Source organism: Podarcis bocagei (genome assembly GCF_964188305.1).
Source record: "Podarcis bocagei genome assembly, chromosome: 3".
Classification (NCBI taxonomy): Eukaryota; Metazoa; Chordata; class Lepidosauria; order Squamata; family Lacertidae; genus Podarcis; species Podarcis bocagei.
The window spans coordinates 42,871,524-42,890,947 of NC_138127.1; the positions used below are offsets into that span (position 1 = coordinate 42,871,524).

Genomic DNA, 19,424 nt, shown 5'->3' on the forward strand with positions numbered 1-19,424 from the left:
TAAGGTCATATTGAATTCTGATTATGCCTTCAGTGGCATTGTCTACCCCTCCCCATCTGGTGTCATTTACAAATCTGATGAGCTTCCCCTCAGTTCCTTCATACAAGTTGTTTATAAAGACGATGAACAACAATGGGCTCAGGACAGAACCCGGGAGCACCCCACTTGTCACTTTTTTCCAGGATGACAAGGAACCGTTAGTAAGCACTCTTTGGGTTCGGTCAGCCAACCAGCTACAAATCCACCTGGCGATTATCTCACCCCTCCCACTTTTTAACCAGCTTCTCCACATGAATATCATGGGGGACTTTGTCAAAAGCCTTACTGAAATCAATATACACCCTGATCCACCAAGCTTGTAACTCTATCAAAAAAAGACATGAGATTCATCTGGCATGACTTGTTTTTAAGAAACCCATGCTGGATCACAGCATCCTTTTCTAAACGCTCACAGACCGACTGTTCATCAGGTGCCAAATCTAATCTGAGAGTATGTAAGGGCAATTGAAGAGTGGGACCTACATTTTAGAAATAAATGTCCTTTCAGTACCAGCTGAATGCATTTTTATGTTCCCAGGCCTTTTTAAATGTCATATAATTGCTTTTATTCTTCTGCTGTGGTGTTTTTATGCTCTTGCTTCTGCTGCTTTTGTATATTTTGCTATTTTTTGGAGGTATTGTTCTAATTGTTGTTGTTTTTATTGGCTCTTCTCTACCAACCCTGAGAGCATTATTGCTGAAAAACTTTATATACATTTTAATAAATTACAAAATACACAGTCAGGACTGGGTAAAAGAGTGTGCATATTAACAACTCCAATTTTGATGGATTAATAATTTCATATACATATATCCCCTAAGAGAAGGCACACAAGTCTTTTTATTAGTGATAGTCTGCTACAAAGTATACCTGCAGACAAGGAAACATGCTAGAAGGCATCAACACTATTAATTTTAGCAGAATTCAAAGCACCTGGATGTTACTGAGGTAGCTCAGTACCTTTTGAAATAAATAAAATGGAGCACATAAGTCTTTGTGATTTACCAGCACCACCTATTGGCAAAATATAACATTAAAAAGGGAGTTCCTTTTAAGAGTTTCCTTACCAAAGTGTATCTGTACAGGTTACAGATTTTATCTAGATTCACTCTGTTGGTCCTTGTTCTATACCAGATCTGTTCAGCCAGTCCTTTTAGAATGGCCCCGAAAACCTCCCCACTCTCCAAGAGGCCTTTGAAATGTATTTAAAAGCCATTGCTTTGAATCAACCACACTTTGCTTGCCTCTTTAGGCAGCCCCGTTCCCTTCCTTCTCCCTTTCTATCACTTGGTGTGTCAAACTGTAGATTATGAGTGCCTCAGAGCAGGGGGCCACTCCTCTTGTACTCTGTAAAGAGCCAGTCTGATGGCACTCTGCAATATAATTTCTATACATATGTTAATAATAAAACAATAATATTTAAATATTTAAAGTAAGTATTCTTAAAATTAAAAAAATCATTGGGATGAGGATGACCACAGCCAGAATGATGAGTAGCGGGGGGGGGGGGACGGACATGATAGAGGTATAAATTTCTCATGGTGGAGAGAAAGTGAATAGAAAGTCATTTTTCTCATTCTCTCTTTATATTAGAATTCAGGCCACACATTAAGCTGAGTGTTAGAACGCCCAGGATGGACAAAATAACATGTTTTTTCCACACAGTACAAGCTATGGAATTCGCTCCCAACTTGGATAGCTTTAAAAAAGAGTTAGGGGAATTCCTGAAGGGTAAGGCTCCTAGCCAGGATGACTATGTTCTGCCTTCAGTGTTGGAGACAGTGTGCCAATTCCTGGGAATCACAAGTGGGGAGAGTGTGTGGTTGTGTTTGGGTCCTGCTCATGGGCTTCCCATAGGCAACTAGTTGGCCACTGTGGGAACAGGATGAGCTTTTGGTCTGATCCAACAGGGCTTTTCTTATGTACTAAATATGCTCATGTCTCATTGGGAGTGAGAGCAGTGGATTGGCACATCTGGATTGTTGTTATCATTGTTGTTTGGTTGGCCACTGTGACAACAGGATGCTGGCCTAGATGAGCCATTGGCTACATCCAGCACGCTCTGCTTATGTTCCTACTTCTGCAGAACTCAGGCTCCCTGCAACATGCCGCTACTTCCCTTTTTGTTTCCTGTGGTCCCATTTCAGTCCCATTTCTGTTGGTGCTCAGCACTTGTATTCACTCTTAGAGAGATAGTTCATGTGATCAAAAAAAGAATCAAGCAGGTGCATTTATGAAATAAGCTAATGTTACGGAAGAGACTTCATTATTGTAGCATTTCTTATACTAACAAGCATACACAAGAGGGAGCTCCAGGACTGATGAGAACTTCCCTGAATCAAACTGGATTTTAAATCTGAACAAAATAACCCGCACTTCATTTTTCCCCACCTGGAAAACAATAAGGGCAATACAAAATACATGGAATGAGAATGAGTAGGGAAAGGCAGATTGAGGATTCTATCACTGTTTGGTTTCATGAAAGGACAACCTTTGCAGCTGTCTTTGAAACATATTTGTAACTTTCTTATGACTGTGTCTTTGTTTCATGGGCCTACACAGTTGAAGTAAGCTGGAGTAAAACTGATAATAAAAATGCTTATTAACTAGCCTTTGTTTCAAGAAATTGTAAGAGAAAGCAACTGTGTTTATTCCAAGTCAACTATTTAGGCAAATTGTTTAGTTGATGGCTTGATTCAGGAAATAAAAAGCACATTTGGGCACATCTCTTAGGTGCAGGAAATAATACATTTCAGAAGGGCAAGGGCACATATTTTCAACTTAGTTGTAATTTGAAGTGGTACAGGGTTGCATTAACAGGATTTCCAGGTGCTGATATATCCTTGTTATTTCATTTTTTTATTTTGTTATTTATCTATCACCATGCGAACACTACAGAAAGGTAAGTCAGGAAAGCAATGCAGAGTTAGTCGTTAAAATGACACACAAGATTATTTTTGACCAGGATGCTCTTGTCTAGTAGTTCTCATTGGCTAGAAGCAAGTTCATGTTCTGTTATGGAAACTTAGAAAACATATATTCTGCTTACATTCCAGCTTTCTGCAGCCATATACCTACATAACCAAAAGCCAGATCCCAACATTCCATCACACTCCAGCATGACCAAGTCCACACATGTCTATGCAGATATGAGCAGATTTATGTCTTAACAGATGAGGTCACATGGGACGGGGGGAAATTAAGCACCCACCCTAATGGTATGTCTGAGTATGCCCTTTATGTAAAAACCTATATGTTGTTTGCCATCGAGAATAAAGAAAGGGGTTCTTTATAAATGCTTCATGAGCTTCTGAACCATACAAGAATCTTCACCAAGCATGGGCATTCAGATCAAAGCGATCTTTATTTTCACCTATTCATGCTCCCAGGCTGGCCACCTGCTTTGGTTGCTCTGAGAACAAAGAAGGTCTGTGGTGGGCCATTAGGTTAACTAGATTAAAGTTAATTTTGCCTAGCCCAGCAATGTCATGATGATTCTGGCTACTAACAAATTTAAGATTGTTTGTATGTGTGGCTTAGTGGTTAGAGTGTCAGGCTAGGACCTTGGAGATCAAAGTTCAAATCTCTGCTCAGCCATGAATCTCACTGAGTGACTTTGGGCCGGTTGCCGCCTCCTAGTCTAAGCTACCTCACAGGGTTGTTTTTTTGTAAGGGTAAAACAGATGGGAAGGGCCATGTATGCCACAAACTTACAAATAAACCAAACTTGCAAATAAAACAGCATAATAAAAACCATGTGGACATTATTGCGGTGTTGTGGTGTGCAAATAAATTTGTATGTGTAAGAATGTCAAAGATTAAACTAACACATTCTTGCAGGAACAAAACCAACTATTTGAAGGTTATTTAATAGTTTAGGTGTTGGAACTCATTCTTGTACCCTTGAGCTAAATTTCTGATGATGAAGAGACAATGAGAAGGTTCTCAGAAACAGAGTGCAGATCTTGAAGCAGCTTCATATGGGCTATTTTCTCCTGTGTACCCTGCAGTTTTCTCATTGCATGCTGTGACTAGCTAGAATCATAAATTGACATGACCTTTGCTTGCTATTAAAATATATATTGCTGCACACACACACACTCCCCAGGAGATTCCATAACATTAATGGAACTTTTAAAGGTTTACAGTAGTGTGTTGCAATGCTCCCCACCCCCTCCACTAGCGGACATATCTTTATGAGAGAAGCAGAGGAGATGAAGGAGAAGTAAGTGGCACATTGTGTGCCATGAAAGTTCCAGTGCTAACCTGAATTTGAAAATCAAAACCAGGAAGCACCTTCAGCACCCTTTCATTTTAAGGGTTCACTGAACATATTCTTAGATTCTGCGTTTCTCTTCCCTTTGCTACTTCCCACGCTGTTCTTACACTATAGCGAACACCACTCAATATATGGTTAAAGAGAGCCGCTCGTAGCCTGGTGTAGTTGTCACTAGGGTAGCCTGCTTCAGGCTGGTGCCTTCCAGATGTCATGGGCTGTGACTCCCATCAATGCCAGGCAGCATGGCCTGTAGGTCAGGGCTCATGAAAGCAGTAGTCCATCTGCAGGGCACCATGCTTGTGAAAGTGTCTCCAGGGAGAACACTAACACCACAGGAACTGATGGGATTCTCCCCCCCACACACACACACACACTGGCCCCATCTCCAACATCTGTAAATTCAGCTGAACTCTCTGCAGAACTTATGGAAGCTCTACACATGTGCAAGCTGTCCACGGAGCCTTTATCCATGTGGTGTATATCCCACAAATAGAAGCCTATGCGAATAAAGTTTGTGTGACAAAAGAAATTCCTCTGAACTTCTGTTTGTTCAGAGGAACTTCTTTGCTGCAATCACTGCTGCCCAGTCACTTGTCCTCAGTGCACCCCTCTGCTCAGAGGGAGAGAGCAAGGTGGACAGAACATGCTCTTCCTTCTTGCTCCTATCAATACTCACTCGTCGCTTAGGTAGAGGGGACAAGTGAAGATGCAGTGACTGCAAGGAGAAGGTAACGCAGGGGCAGGACCCCTGTTAGGGAGTGGTCCTTGCCAGGTGCCCAACAATTCAGGCTCCGTGCTAGTACTGTCTACGTTCGCTTCTCCCCTTCAGTTGCTTTTTCACTCTGCGTGGTTGCTTGCTGGCTCAGGGTGTCCAAATTAGATGGTCTTGGAAAAGCCAGTAAAAGGCTCTCCCTAAGCCAGTGGTTCCCAACTGAGAGTCCACAGACCCAACCAGGGGGTCCATGGCACCATTCACATAACAAAAACTACCAGAGAGAAATGAAAATTAAAAAAGTAGGGGGTCCATGGCTTTTGAAAGTCACGGGGTCCGGATTACTTAGCTAACTGGGAACCACTGCCCCAGGCAACTCTTTCAGAACAGCATAGATTAGTGCCCCTCCCAAACTGAAAAAGACTTATCTGAGAGCTTTAAAAAGCCACATAGGTTTATAAGCTGTTGTGCAGGATTGTGAGTTTGTGACAATCTGTGTGACGAGCAGTTTGTAAATGTCTAGTCTGAGAAGGAAGAAATGGGGTCAGTTATTGCAACAGGCAGTGCCAGCCCCAAGGTGGCATCAGGATGAGCCCCTAGCCCAGAACACAAGCTCAGAGTGAAGCAAGATGCTATGGTAAGCATGCACTGCCCCAACCTGAGGCCACCGGTCGAATCGAAACTAGCAACTTCCTTCAGGGAAGGGCTGCAGAGCACATACTGGGCATTCAGAAGGTCTCAGGTCGGTTACTGACCTCTTCAGGTAAGGCTGGGGCAAATCCCTGCCTGAAGTTCTGGAGTGCTGCTACCAGTCAGTGGAGGCAGCACTGAGCCAGATGGAACAGTGTTCTGACTCACTTTAAAGGCAGCTTCTAGTGTCCCACCCCACCCCAACCTGCACCTGCAGTGTCTGCGACTGATGTCACCAGTAACCACATTCCATGCAGCTGGCCAACCAAAGCAAGTTTAGAGGAAAGTGATTCTTTAATTCCTCAGAACTGTTTCCTTTAATCAGTGAAAGAATCTGAACAGCCTGGAGCATCATGACAGAGGTGATGGAACTAGACTTGCCACAAGAGTAAACGTTGTGGTTTCTGCATATTTCATACTTTGTGTAATATTATTTTGACTAAGTAGTATGGCAGCAGAGAGGGTGTTTAAGGGGTGCTTAGAGTCTGATCCCCATGTCAAGCAATTTCGCCTATGCGCAGGGAGCGGAGCATAACCCCCCACATAAGTGGGGGGGATGCCTGTATTGGCTAAAGTTATTGCATAATTGTAGGGACAGCCCAATGACTGCAGCTTTCAAACTCTTCATACTGACTTATCTGCTGAGGAACCACCACTCTGCATATTCAGAGGACTCTAGCATCATGTTCTAGGGTTGCCAAGTCTGTCTTCAACCTAAAGTGTTAGCAGTTTAGCTGCCTTCTCAGGTTCTTCTGCGGAAGAACTAAAAATCTCAGGCTGAGTGCACAGAATCAAGGGAATGGAGTTGAGAGCATATTGCTTTTAATTTTGTCCTTTCTACATCAAGATCTGCCTTAGCAGTCAGGCTATGATCCCTTTCTCATCTGACTCCACTATCTAACCCATGAACAGGTCCTGCCCTCCCATGAGGCGAGGAGATGAGGCAGCCACCTCAGGCATCAGATCTGGCCTCCTCCATGGCTACCCACCAGTGCAGCCGCTGTTTCCACACCCTTCTGCCGCTGCTGCCTCCCTTAAGCCCAGCTGCCACCTAGGTCTTAACTCCCGGATGAGTCTCAGGGTGTGGGTCCTGTCTGACAACTCACCGAAGCCACATGTAAACAAGTGCAACCTAGTACATATCCAAAACTACTATGTGTTTGTGCACTGATTAGTGTAGGTGGTCAGATTGTCTATCAGGGAAGCTTATCTGCTATTCTTGATCATCTCCTTGAGGAATCTCTGCTGGTTTTCTGAGAGCATTGCTCTCAGAACTCCCCAGATGATTTTTTGAAACCGCCGATTAAGTATTCTGAACCAGAAGTGGTTAATCCAGAGCCAAATCGAAATAAACTCAACTTTTATTGTCTGAATAGGGCCCTTCGCCAAACAGGGCGGTCCTGCGAGTCAGCATACTGCTTACTTCAAAACTGGCTCTTTAGATAATGTAGCAACAAAATCTAAACACTGTCAACAGTCCTGTGCATTCCAAGCATGTAAACCCTATACTCTCCTAGATTTGGTTTCCCTAAGGCAGCAGCTGAAACTGCTCAAGTTTCTCTAGACTCCACAATAACAATGCCCTCCTGTCTACAGCAAGGCTTTCTTTTCTGAATGGGGATCAAAGAGACTATGTCAATTCTTTCTGTTGATACACAGATTAAATAAGATCAGCAGCAGGGTAAGCTTAATGTGTGGGCCACCACAAGTAAATTCAGGAAACGAGGAATGTGCAGCAGACCACAACTTAGTGTACTAATGTATTGCATGGGTTCAGGAGTGAGAATAATAGAGAGTCTCTGGTTTCAAGAGGAAATCCCACAGCCAAATACATCTGTATTGACACCTACCTCAAGAGAAATAGCAGTTCAGGAAATGGGCTTGTTAGGGGTGGGCATCTTGAAAAATGAGTAAATAGCCACATTCTTGTTTTCCTTCTTCATGCTTCTCAACAGGATTTCCTTCTTCCATCACGAGGAACTCTTTGGTTCAGTAGCAGGAATAATTTCCTCTTTCTTACTTGAAAGAGAAGCCAAAACAGAGATCAGGAGCTTGGGACAGAGACAGCACTTTAGTCAGGAAGAGGAGGAAGATTACTAATGACAAGCTGCTGTTATTTATTTGCACTCCTCTTTATCTACGAATAGTTTTAGAGAACATAGCTTCCAGAATTACATACACATGTTAGCACATTAGCATCTGCAATTCCTTATTATAGTTATGTCTGAACCTATACTAGTCAAGACAATTGTGGTCATTTCCAAAGGAGCTACAGGCTCCCTATGTCACATTCAGAATTCACTTATCTCATTTTGCCAGATGGAATATACCCATTTACTTATTTTAAAAAAAACATTGATAAACCACTTAATATTCCCCAAACCACTTATGCTTGAGCCAGTGTGGTGCACTGTGGAGATTACAGTGCTGGACTGAGACCTGAGAGACCTCAAATTCCCTACTCAGCCATGAAGCTCACTGGATGACCTTGGGCCAGCCACCACCTCTCAGCTTCACCTAACACACAGGGTGTGGGGGGGGGGAGAGAGACAGGGAGAACTGTGCATGCCAGCTTGAACTCTTTGGAGGAAAGGTGGGCTATAAATGTAATACTGTTGCATACCACCCCAACGTCCAAGTAGTATGAGATTCCTGGAGTTCCAGGCACTTACCTGTCATGAACTAGCACGATGACGGGGGCAAGGAAGAGGATCCTAGTGAGGGGTGTAGCCAGGACTGGGGCACATGGAGGCAAGCAGGGGATGGGGAAGGAAGCATTCACAGGGTGATGGAGGAGGCAAGAGATGGGGTCAGCGCACAGGAACCAGGGCAGCAGGACCCAGAGCCAAAGGGGCCCCTGTCTCCACAAACACAGCGGGCTCTGAGGCATAGGGAGCAGCAGGAGTGGTGCTTTAGGAGGCTGAGGCAGGCAAGGGCCCACAGGCCAGCTCCCTGGCTGGCCAGGTGGGGCTCATTAGCCCTGGGAGGAAGTGTGTGATTCCTCAGCTGGAGTGGGCTTGGAGCAGGTGAGGGTCACATGCCTCATCAAGCCCAGATGCTGCAATCAGCATATGAAGGGAAGTAGAACTGAGGTGCTGTGTCTGCTCAACTGCCCATGTTGATGGACCTTGACTTGGATGCTCCTGCACCTCCACATAACTGTGCTTTGGATTGTATCCTGATTGTATCCTGACTGCTGGACTTCAGACCTGGCTACTTGGATTGACCCTGGACTGTGTCTTTGGACTTTGCTTGTGTGGACTGAACCTCAGACTTGGGTCTTGGCATACTGATGTGCTGCCAGGTAGGCCAGGGGTCGTATTTTCTTTTGGACTGTGGTTGTGTCTTTATGATATATGGTTTATTCACATGTATATACAACCTGAGCCTCTGATGGAGGGGTTCACGGTATTAACACCCCAAAAGAGTCTTGTTTCTCCCATAGCCTTGGGATTCAAACAGAAATAAAATATTGCTCTCAAATGTTGCTCTGACTCTCTCTTCCCCTCCCTCCCTCCCTTCCCTCTCCATCTTGCTGATTTACCTTTAGGTCACTGCCACTTTTCAACTCTAAACTTGGGCTTTGTCCTTCTAACTTTCTCCCCTTTCCTTTGTTCTCTTAATGGTCCATCACCCAGGTGGTAGATCACCACAACACAGGAAGCTAGCCTGGCTTACATTTTAACATTGCAGGATACAAGGGTTAGGAAGATTTCACATACAGCCTACTTCCTCCCCTGGAAACTCAGAACAGTATGTATGTATGTATGTATGTATGTACCGTATTTTTCGCTCTATAACACGCACCTGACCATAACACGCACGTAGTTTTTAAAGGAGGAAAACAAGAAAAAAATATTCTAAATGAAACAGTAGATGTATGATTTTTGTGGTTCATGCTGTGGCCACAGACATGTGATCTGATGGTGAGTTTGGGGTGACCCAGTGCAAAAATCCTGAGGATCCATGTGGATCCGTGCTTTGTAACCACGTTTTAAGTGGGGAGGGAAGGAAAAGCACTCAAGGGATAAGGAGCACGCGTGGGGTGGGTGGAGAAGCAGCTTTTCTGCGAGCTGAGCAGGGAGGGAAAGAGCACTGTTGCTTTAAAGGTATACTTAAGGTATTTGCCCTGTGCCTGGGGTTTTTTCCATTTAACAGTTTGCAGCCTTTTTCTTCGCTCCTTGTTTTGAGGCAGAATAGATTTGAGCAAGTGAGGAGGACTTGGATTGCAGGGGATTTGCTATTAGCTGTGTAAAAGCTCTCCTCCTTGCAGCCTTCTACTTTGTTTGTACAGGTGGCTACTGGTATCAGGTTCAGTTTGAGTGATAAGCAGCCACCAGCAGCAATACAATGGAGCACAAAAAGCAGTAGGGGCACTAGGACCCAGACAATGCTCAAATCTATCCTGCCTGAAAACAGCTGAGAAGCGGGGGGATAGCCTTTTCTTTTACTTCCTGGTTTTCACTGCGCTCGTGGCTCAGAGCTCCAGGTTGGTTTTGGGGTTTTTTTGCTGCTGGTTGCTTAAACTTTATCCTTCCTGATCCAAGCCCTCCTGTCCCTCTGCAGCCTCATTGCTCCATTTAGAGAGCGCTGGGACCTTTGCTAGCTGAGGCTGCAGCAGCTGTTACCGGCTACTTTAAAAGCGCCTGCTGGCTTTGAACTGCCTGCCTTCTCCCGGCTTGCTATGGCTCCCGTCTGTCCCTCCTCGCATGTAAGCGGCTGCTGCCCGCTTTGCTGCCATGGCTCTCCTTCCCTCCCTCCTCCTCAGCTCCTCCCCCTCCTCCTGGCTGTAAAGCAAGCAAAGCTAGAGCCGTGCAAAGCCCTGCAAGCAGCTCCTTTGCTTGATTGACGGCAGCCATGGCTCCGGTCGAGTGCATTCGCTCCGTAACACGCACAGGCATTTTCCCTTACTTTCTAGGAGCAAAAAACTGCGTGTTATGGAGCGAAAATTACGGTATGTATAAAGTGGTGTTGCATGATCTAAAAAACAAAGAATAAATTTGAAAAATGCAACAATTCAACCTGTGCACCAATTAAAAAAAACACAACAACTAGGTTTTTTCATGTTTAGATTTATTTTCCTGGTTGCTACTCCTCCAAGGGGGGGGGGGGAATGGAGATTATTCCAGTGTATGAAGGGGGAATTAATACAGCCCAAACACACTTTGTCCTCTCTGTGCCTTCAGTTGCTCCTTGATGAAAGCTGTAACAAGGGTCACAATGATGCTTCTGAAGCCTGAGGCAGAGCTGAGAATATTGGGTTTTAAAGTTGTAACGTGTGTTTTTTCCAGTGCTTGAAACATTTCAGCATAACACTTCTATCTTGAGTTATTGTTGTCAGAAACAGTAGAAAATGCAATATCTGGCAAACTTTCTGGAGAATATGTCATTTGTCAGCTGGATTTGGGTCAGAGATGGGCGAGGATAAAGGGAAACACATACAGAAGCTAACCAACACTGTGGATATAAATAAAGTCTAGATAACGAGACAGACTTTTAGATAAGGGAAGTTTCACCACGCTGGTTGACTAGAAATCAGATTATGCAAGTGAATGCAGGGCCATGATTTCTCATAAAGAGAGAAATGTTTTGTCCCTATAATGGTCTATTTGATACCTGACATTTATCTTATCTAATATAAAAACAAAACACTCTGAAAAACATTTTTCATTCTGAAACAACATCTGGCTCTTTTGGCAGGCTGTGTAAGGCTAAGCAGCTTAAATCTGGGAGGGAAAATGTTTCTCTAATAATCCGCTTATTTGCAAGTGGCCTAAAGAACCAGACAAATGCTGGCCTTATTGATTAACCTGTCTGATTTTAATTATTTATATTGCTTTTCACAGACCCAATTGCATTTTTAGTGATGTGATAAAACTGCATCTCTCATCAACTACCCATACATTTCAATTTTAAACAAATACTGTAGTTGTAAACACGTTTGAGACAGACTGCAAAAATCCCACTAAAATCTCTGGGGATTTAAGTAGCCTAACTGTATGCAGGGCTGTGGTAAATATATTTTACAGGTGCTCTTAATCAAAACCAGTGCTTGGCAACCCTAAATGTTTTCCCAGGATCTGAGGATCGGGATCACGCTTACCCTCCTGGGTTGGATGGTTCAGACTAGCCAGTAAACCAGGGGTCGGCAAACTAAGGCCCAGGGGCGGATCAGGCCCAATTGCCTTCAGGATCCGGCCCATGGACTGTCAGTGGATCGGCGTGGGGATTCTGTTTGTTCAGGCTGCACCATTTCCCCTCCACACACGCACGCACACACACCGTGGCGACACCTCCTCCCTCCCTCCTGGCTTCTCGCCGCCCTGCCTAGAGGAGGAAGGGGGCTGGGCTGAGCTGGATGAGCACAATTTTAAACAGCCCCTCTCCAGAGCCAGCCCCTTCATGCCGCTCATCTTCCTCCCCCCCCCCACCGCCCTGGTGCTCCTGTGGGCCAGAGAGCAGAGCGGACAAGCTCCCTCTGCCTACCCACGAGAAGCAGTGGCAGCAGTGGTGGTGGCAGCCCCTGGGAAGGTAAAGGCAGCAGCTGCGGCTGGAGGTGGGGAGGAGGACTACTTGCCCCCCTCACCTCTTCTTTCAGCTCCACCCACCCCCCGGTGCCGCTTCTCCGGCCCACCACAAGATCTGAGGGACAGTGGCTAAAATATTTTGCCGACCCCTGCAGTAAACCATTCAGGTTCAAGCATAGCTCAGTTGGTTAGGGCATGGTGCTGATAATGCTAAGGTTGCAGGTTCAATCCCTGTATGGGACTGTTGCATCTTCCTGCATTATAAGGCATTAGACTAGATTATCCTAAGGCTTCCTTCCAACTCCACAATTCTATGATTCTAAATCCTATGGTGGGAGCGGGAACAGGAGGTCCATTTGGCTCATAGTCCCAACATTTAGCCACTTGATTTTCTGTGTGTGTGTGTTTGGAAAGTTTTGCAACTTCTTTTTATGCACATCAGGCTGAAATGTGACATGCATTATCGGCACTTTTAAGCAAATAAAAGATGTTCTTTGGTTAGAAAAAAAAAATGTTTGTTGATCGTTAGCCATATTAAAGAGTTAAAATGTTAATAGCTTGGTATAAGGCCCAGCCCCTTCCACTCTGAGTGGCTGTGAAGTAAACCCCTTCCATTCTCTTTGGCAGGAACTCCATGCTGAAGTAGTCTGTGGATGAAGAGGGTGCCTTGGCATCAAAAGCAGGCCTATACACCACTTGCTCTTATTATTATTATTATTATTTATTGAAATTATATACCACCCCATACCCGGAGGTCTCAGGGTGGTTCACAAAAAAGATCACAATATATAAAATCAAAAACTGGAAGAGTGTGCAGCTTTCCTTCTCCCCTCTGCTTATTGTGATCTGCTGCTTCAGCTAGGGGGGCTTTGGAGAAGGGGATGGGGAAGAAAGAGGGGCAGCTTTGCCATCACCTCCTTTCCCAGCCTATCCTTGGGTACTTGAGTACATATTGCCCTGGTGGATCATAAGAGCAGACCTGCTGAATCACACCAAAGGCTCATCTTCATCCAACATCCTGTGGCCAACTAGATGACTTATGGAAAGCCTACAAGCATGACCTAAATACAACACTTTCCACACTTGTGAAACAGCTAGCATTCAAGAAAGTAGAGGCAGAACACAGCCATCATGGCTAGCAGCCATAGATCACAAAGTGTTATATTTTATAGTAGGATCATAGATGGATGGCATCTTAACATACCAAAGTAGGAGGGCCTTCCATACTCAGTCTACATCCGTAACAGAATGCTGAAGAGCAGTTCATACATAATTAACTTGCATCTGTTATACATTTGAATTTCACAAGTAATTCACAAGCGTTCTGTATTGCCAAGTATGTACCACTGGGGCTCTATCCATAATTTGCTCTGTTAATTGACAATAAATTCCCCATCTATATGGCCATATGCACAGAATACTTGATAATGAAAGAGTGGTTTCTTCATCGATGGGCGATATATAAAAACAAATTTCCTGAAGAGTGATGCCTGCATAAAACTGCCAACCTTCTTAGGTAGTTTATCAGTAGTCTGACTGCAGGATTTAAGAGAACAAAGCTTCTGCCTGCAACCCTTGCTACATCCTAATGCCAGGGACAGCTGTGCATGCCAAAATTTCTGCATGTTGGGGATGCAGAAGAGAGACCTGATAAAAAGCTGACAACCCCTACAGTTAGAGTTTGTCCATATCTGAGCATTATTTAGCTGTTAATCCACCCCACCACCTTCAGATTAGATAGGATACTCCATTCCACACACAACATAGTTTCCCATTTCTCATTTTCAACTGGCTGGCAACACTCTTGAGGCTACTGAGCATAATCAGTTCTCATTTGGCCATGCAGTTTTTGTTTGCTTGTCCCCTTACAGTACAGGTGGGAATCTTACAGCCCTACAAGACGCACCAGACCACAAGACACACCTAGTTTTTGGAGGAGGAAAACAAGAAAAAAAAATATTCTGAATCTCAGAAGCCAGAACAACAAGAGGGACTGCTGCGCAGTGAAAACAGCAATCTCTCTTGTTGTTCTGGCTTCTGGGATAGCTGCACAGCCTGCATTCGCTCCATAAGACGCACACACATTTCCCCTTACTTTTTAGGAGGGAAAAAGTGAGTCTTATAGAGCAAAAAATATGGTAGTTCTTTGCTTAATTCTGGTGGCTCTTGATAGCAAGAAGGGGGAAATGGGGGGGCCAGACATACACAGGGAAAGGAAAACATGCATCCTACCTCTGACTTAGGGGTGTTGTTTAATTGTTATTTTGTGTCCCAAACCTCTCACTTCTTCATGTCCTCTATGCTCACCTGTGCTTCCACCTTTTCCCCTTGCCAATTCACACTCCATTTTCTGCTTTCTTTCTTCTCCTTCCTTTTTTTCTCTTCTTCCACCAAGCAACACATGCATTTCCTCTCATTTGGTTCAAATCTGGCTCATGCTCTGGAAAGGTGGCTTCATTCATCAAAACTTCCAAATCTGCTCTTCACACCCCCTACTCCTACCCCTTTTCTTCTGTGTAGTCTCACACACACATCCACAGTCTTGTTGTTTTCTTGTCTTGAAGAGTTCTTGCTCCCCAAGAGTTGACCTTGTCAATTTTGTTTGTTTTGGTTTTTTTTGCTTCTGCAGACATCATGTTTCGCTCGAGCATGGCACAATACTTTCCTCCTCTTCTTCATGGCAGCTTAGGCTACCTAATGATTGGCAAACATCCCCACATTTTGCTGCTGCTTGGAACAATTGGTATAGCCATTACCACCAGCTACTGGAAAAATGAAGGGGAGGAGAACGCAAAGGTGCTGCACAGATGGCATCATTTCGCTCAATGAATTTCAAATTAAAATGTGCCTTAGGGGCAAGATATATGTACAACTGAATAAAATTAATCTCTTGAAAAATTATGGTAAACATAGAAATGAATACATATATAGAATACCACATCATATGCTAGCTATTCTCTGTATTACTTTGGAAGGAATCACAGATCAGTGCTGGAGCATATACTTTATATGCAGGTGAAAGGTGGTTGAGCAGCTGGGGCAGACCTCCACTTGAGACTTTGGAACATTGCTGCCTGTCAAAGGAGATATAAATGTTACTTGAAAACATAACTTGCAGTTATGAGTTGGTGCTGTCCGACAACAAGCAAGGAGAATGGGTTCATCTATTATAAAGGTTCCTACACTCTGGTCTGTGGACCACCTGTGGGCCACACGCTTCTTTCAGGTGATCCGTGGTGTGTCTGTAGGTTTGTGCTTGAAGACGGCAGACAGCATATCCCTTGTATTAATGCTCATATGGATTTTAACTGTATTTTAATTGCTGCTTCTATTTCTTCTATTGCATTTTATTACTCTGAGTTACAAAGATGTCTGAAGAAGAAGAAGAAGAAGAAGAAGAAGAAGAAGAAGAAGAAGAAGAAGAAGAAGAGGAGGAGGAGGAGTTTGGATTTGATATCCCGCCTTTCACTCCCTTTAAGGAGTCTCAAAGCGGCTAACATTCTCCTTTCCCTTCCTCCGCCACAACAAACACTCTGTGAGGTGAGTGGGGCTGAGAGACTTCACAGAAGTGTGACTGGCCCAAGGTCACCCAGCAGCTGCATGTGGAGGAGCGGAGACGCGAACCTGGTTCCCCAGATTACGAGACTACCGCTCTTAACCACTACACCACACTGCAAATGATACATGAAGGAGGTTGGCAACATCATCCCTGCCATGAAGGAATCCCTTGCAGATGACCACAGTGTCTGGAGACAGACAGTTATGTATCCAGAGGAGGAATGACTGCTGGGAGGAGCGCAGAGAGAATAAACGTCATAGTGCATCTGCAGCAGCACAACATGCCTTCCTCTTCCCCAGCTGCAACAAAACATGTCTCTCCCACATTAGTCTCTACAGCCACCGCAGGCACTGTAATTCAACAGTTTGACTTCACTCCCAATGGCACACTCCTCCATTGTCTCCCAAGACAGAAGGGTACCAATAATTTTGTTAGTTTGAATTCTATTGAATACAAGTTGTAAGAGAATAAATGCAATTTATAAGAAATAAAATAAGCAAAAAAACCCTAATGATCCTACTGCATCTAGCACAGTGCATTACACTTGTTCATGGAAGAGAGGGCTATTAGCAGCTACTAACCATTATGGCTATCTACCTCCACAGTTGGAGACAGCAATATTTCTGAATGTCAGTTGCTGGAAACCAAGGGAGGAGAAAGTGTTTTTGTGCTCATGTTTTATTTGCTGGTTTCCCATAGGCATCTGGTTAACTACTGTGAGAACAGGATGCTAGACTAGATGGGCCACTGGCCTGATCCAACATTATGTTCTCAGTTACAATAGGCAGAAAAATCATTAAGTGGTCCACCCCCTCGTAATTTTCAAGTGGCCAGTATGGGAAACGTTTGGGAACCACTGATCTATTACAGTGGTACCTTGGGTTACATACGCTTCAGGTTACAAACGCTTCAGGTTACAGACTCTGCTAACCCAGAAATAGTTAAGAACTATGCTTTAGGATGAGAACAGAAATTGTGCAGCACAGCGGCAGCAGGCGGCCCCATTAGCTAAAGTGGTGCTTCAGGTTAAGAACAGTTTCAGGTTAAGAATGGACCTCCAGAACAAATTAAGTACTTAACCCGAGGCACCACTGTATTTAATCAATGTCCAAATTCTCCACCCATCTATATATTGTCATTGTCCAGCAATGTGGTCTGGGAATGCTTTACATTTGAAGGGTGGGGTACAAAGATATAAATATTAAAAAATCAATTAACCAATAACATAAATTGGTTGCGACTTAAAATGAGCTCTTTTCCGAGTTTTTCTGATAAGCAAACACAACAGTGTGGTACTTGTCTGTGCACACACAAAGGAAATCAATTTTATTTCTGCAGAGAATGTCAGGGGGGAGCCTTACTGCTGTCACCTGTGGGGAACCTGTCATCAGTCCCAAATACCATGGCCAATAGTCAGGGATGATAGGAGTTGTAGTTCAGCAACATCTGGAGGTTCCCGAGCCATGATCTTTGTGATGGGGGTTGTAAGTAAAGGGAAGAAGTAAAGTGAATGAACTCATTCCCCCCCCCACACACACCTATTTTTAAACTTACATCAGCTCTAGAATTAAGAGAATTATATAACTTACAAATATCACAGCTTCGGATTTCAGATTCATGCTCTAGTTAGGAATCTGTAAAAGGAAGACGCTAACAGTTATCTCACATTTACGAAATGAGTAACTGGGCGTGACCTTGGGTGTGCGAGACGGGACATTAAGGCTTTAATCCAAAACAAAGTAAGTTCAGATCGAACCCCTCTGAACTCCATAACCATGCACAGATCAGATTACGCATTACGCGTCAAGGTTAATTTTTTAAAAATAAAAATCGTAACGCTTTAGAAGAAAGTGGGGGGTGGGGAATCTATATGAGAGATATAATGATCATAAAACGTAATAGTAATATAAAGGGCGGGGGGGGGAGCAACGAGCAGGGAGCTGGTCGGTGGGAGAGGGCGGCGCGCGCGTGCCGGAGGCGCTAGGTAGCGCCGAGAGGTGTGCGCGGCTCCGGGAGGGGCTGGTCCTCCTCTTTGAACTCGGCTCGCCTGGCAGGATGAGGCGGTCCCTGTCGGGGCGGCGGGCACTACGTGCGCGGGGCTGGCGAGGCGGCGAGCGGGCGCTCCCTTAGCTGCCTCCGGCGGGCGCAGGAGGGATCCCCGCGGGGGGACGGAGCCAGGTGGCGGCGGCGGCGGCGCTGTACGCCGTGCGGATCCGGCTGGGGCGCCACACGTCCGGGGAGGCGGCTGGATGGGAAGCGGCGGCCGCGGCGGCGAGGGCGGCTGCAGCGGCGGCGGGCATGGGGGAGCAGCTGAGCACGGCCAGCGCCCCGCGGGAGTCAGCCGCCGCTACAGCCAGCGCCCCCGGGCCGCCTCTCTCGGCCGCGGGGAGCGGGAGGGCAGCGGCGCCCCGTCCAGAGGGCGACCCGGGGCCGCCGCCTCCTGCTGAACCGCTGGGCCGGGAGGCGGAGGCGGAGGACGGTAGCGCCGTCGCTCGCCCGGAGGAGGGCTCGGGCTCGGAAGCGGGAAGCAGCCCCAGCCGCCGGCTTCCTCTGAGGCCCGTCTACTGCACCGTCTACTGCGTGGAGAGCGACCGGCGGCCCAGCGCCCCGCCGGCATCTCCGCGCCCAGGAGGGGACCCTGGCCCCGGCCTCTCGCCGCCGCCGCCGCCTTCCCTGCCAGGAGGAGGAGGAGGGAAAGGCGGCGGGGACGGCAGCCTCGAGGTGGACTTGTACCTGCTGCCCGAGCCGTTCTCCGGGCTCATCTCCGGGGACTTCGGGCCCTTGCTGGTGCTGACTTGCCGCGTGTGTCTGGAGGAGAAGCCCCTCAAGCCCTTGCCCTGCTGCAAGAAGCCCGTCTGCGAGGAGTGCCTCAAGTTCTATCTCAGCTCGCAAGTAAGCATGGCGCGCTCCCACCTCGCCCGCTTTCGGCCGTGGCCCTGCCTTCCCCCCCTCAGCTCCTTTCGCCTGCAGGCCTGCGGTCTTCTCGCCTTGCTCCAAGGATACTAGGTCAACGTCACTGTTCTCCTGCCGTTGCAACTTCCAAGGTTATGCCCTAGTCTGGCCTCTCCCCACCTCAGATAGGAGCAAGCGAGCTCAGCTCTAGAACAGCTGTTAGGGCTCTGAACATGTGCAGAGTGCCTTTCCTAAGCCTTGCCTGCTTGCCATTCCCCATACTCGTCTGGGGTGGGGGGGGGGGTACAAGGCCGCCAAGAAGCAAGTTGCCACTTCCAGGATTGTGTGAATGGCTTTTCCCATGGAGGCTGCAATGCTTAACCCCACACTCGCCCTGGGACCCAGCCCCTTTGAGTAGGTAGACATGGTTCAGATGGTGCTGTAAATCACTATTGTGATTTGTTGTTGGGGGGGGGTAAATCTTCTGCTCCTTTCCCTATGTCAGTGTTTGGCCTGTTCAGTTGTGAGGACAAACCCATCTCCATTTCCCTGTAAGGAGGAAAAAGCCATCCACTGTGTAGGTTTGTTCCCTTCACCCACCCCAGGAGATACAAACACAATAGCCTGGCCTCAGATCCTAATGTCTCCTTTGTGGGGGAGTGTGTTGATTTAATATCAGCTGATTCCTTATCGCTGAGGAAGGTCATATGGGCCATTGAAGGCAG

General features: G+C 46.0%; 1 protein-coding gene and 1 long non-coding RNA gene across 2 annotated transcripts in view; one reads left to right on the plus strand and one right to left on the minus strand.

The window, feature by feature from the left end:
• Positions 1-18,645, minus strand: part of LOC308583644 — a 73,701-nt gene extending 55,056 nt beyond the window's left edge. The window contains exons 1-2 of the long non-coding RNA XR_014006299.1: positions 18,541-18,645; positions 7,572-7,740 (exon numbers count right to left, since the gene is read on the minus strand). This is a non-coding gene — a long non-coding RNA (uncharacterized lncRNA). The remainder of the gene's footprint in view (positions 1-7,571; positions 7,741-18,540) is intronic.
• RNF217 (ring finger protein 217) overlaps positions 18,091-19,424 on the plus strand; it is a 46,702-nt gene continuing 45,368 nt past the window's right edge. Inside the window, exon 1 of the mRNA XM_081187753.1 lies at positions 18,091-18,699. Coding sequence (XP_081043879.1) covers positions 18,106-18,699 — 594 coding nt within the window. The 5' untranslated portion in view covers positions 18,091-18,105. The remainder of the gene's footprint in view (positions 18,700-19,424) is intronic.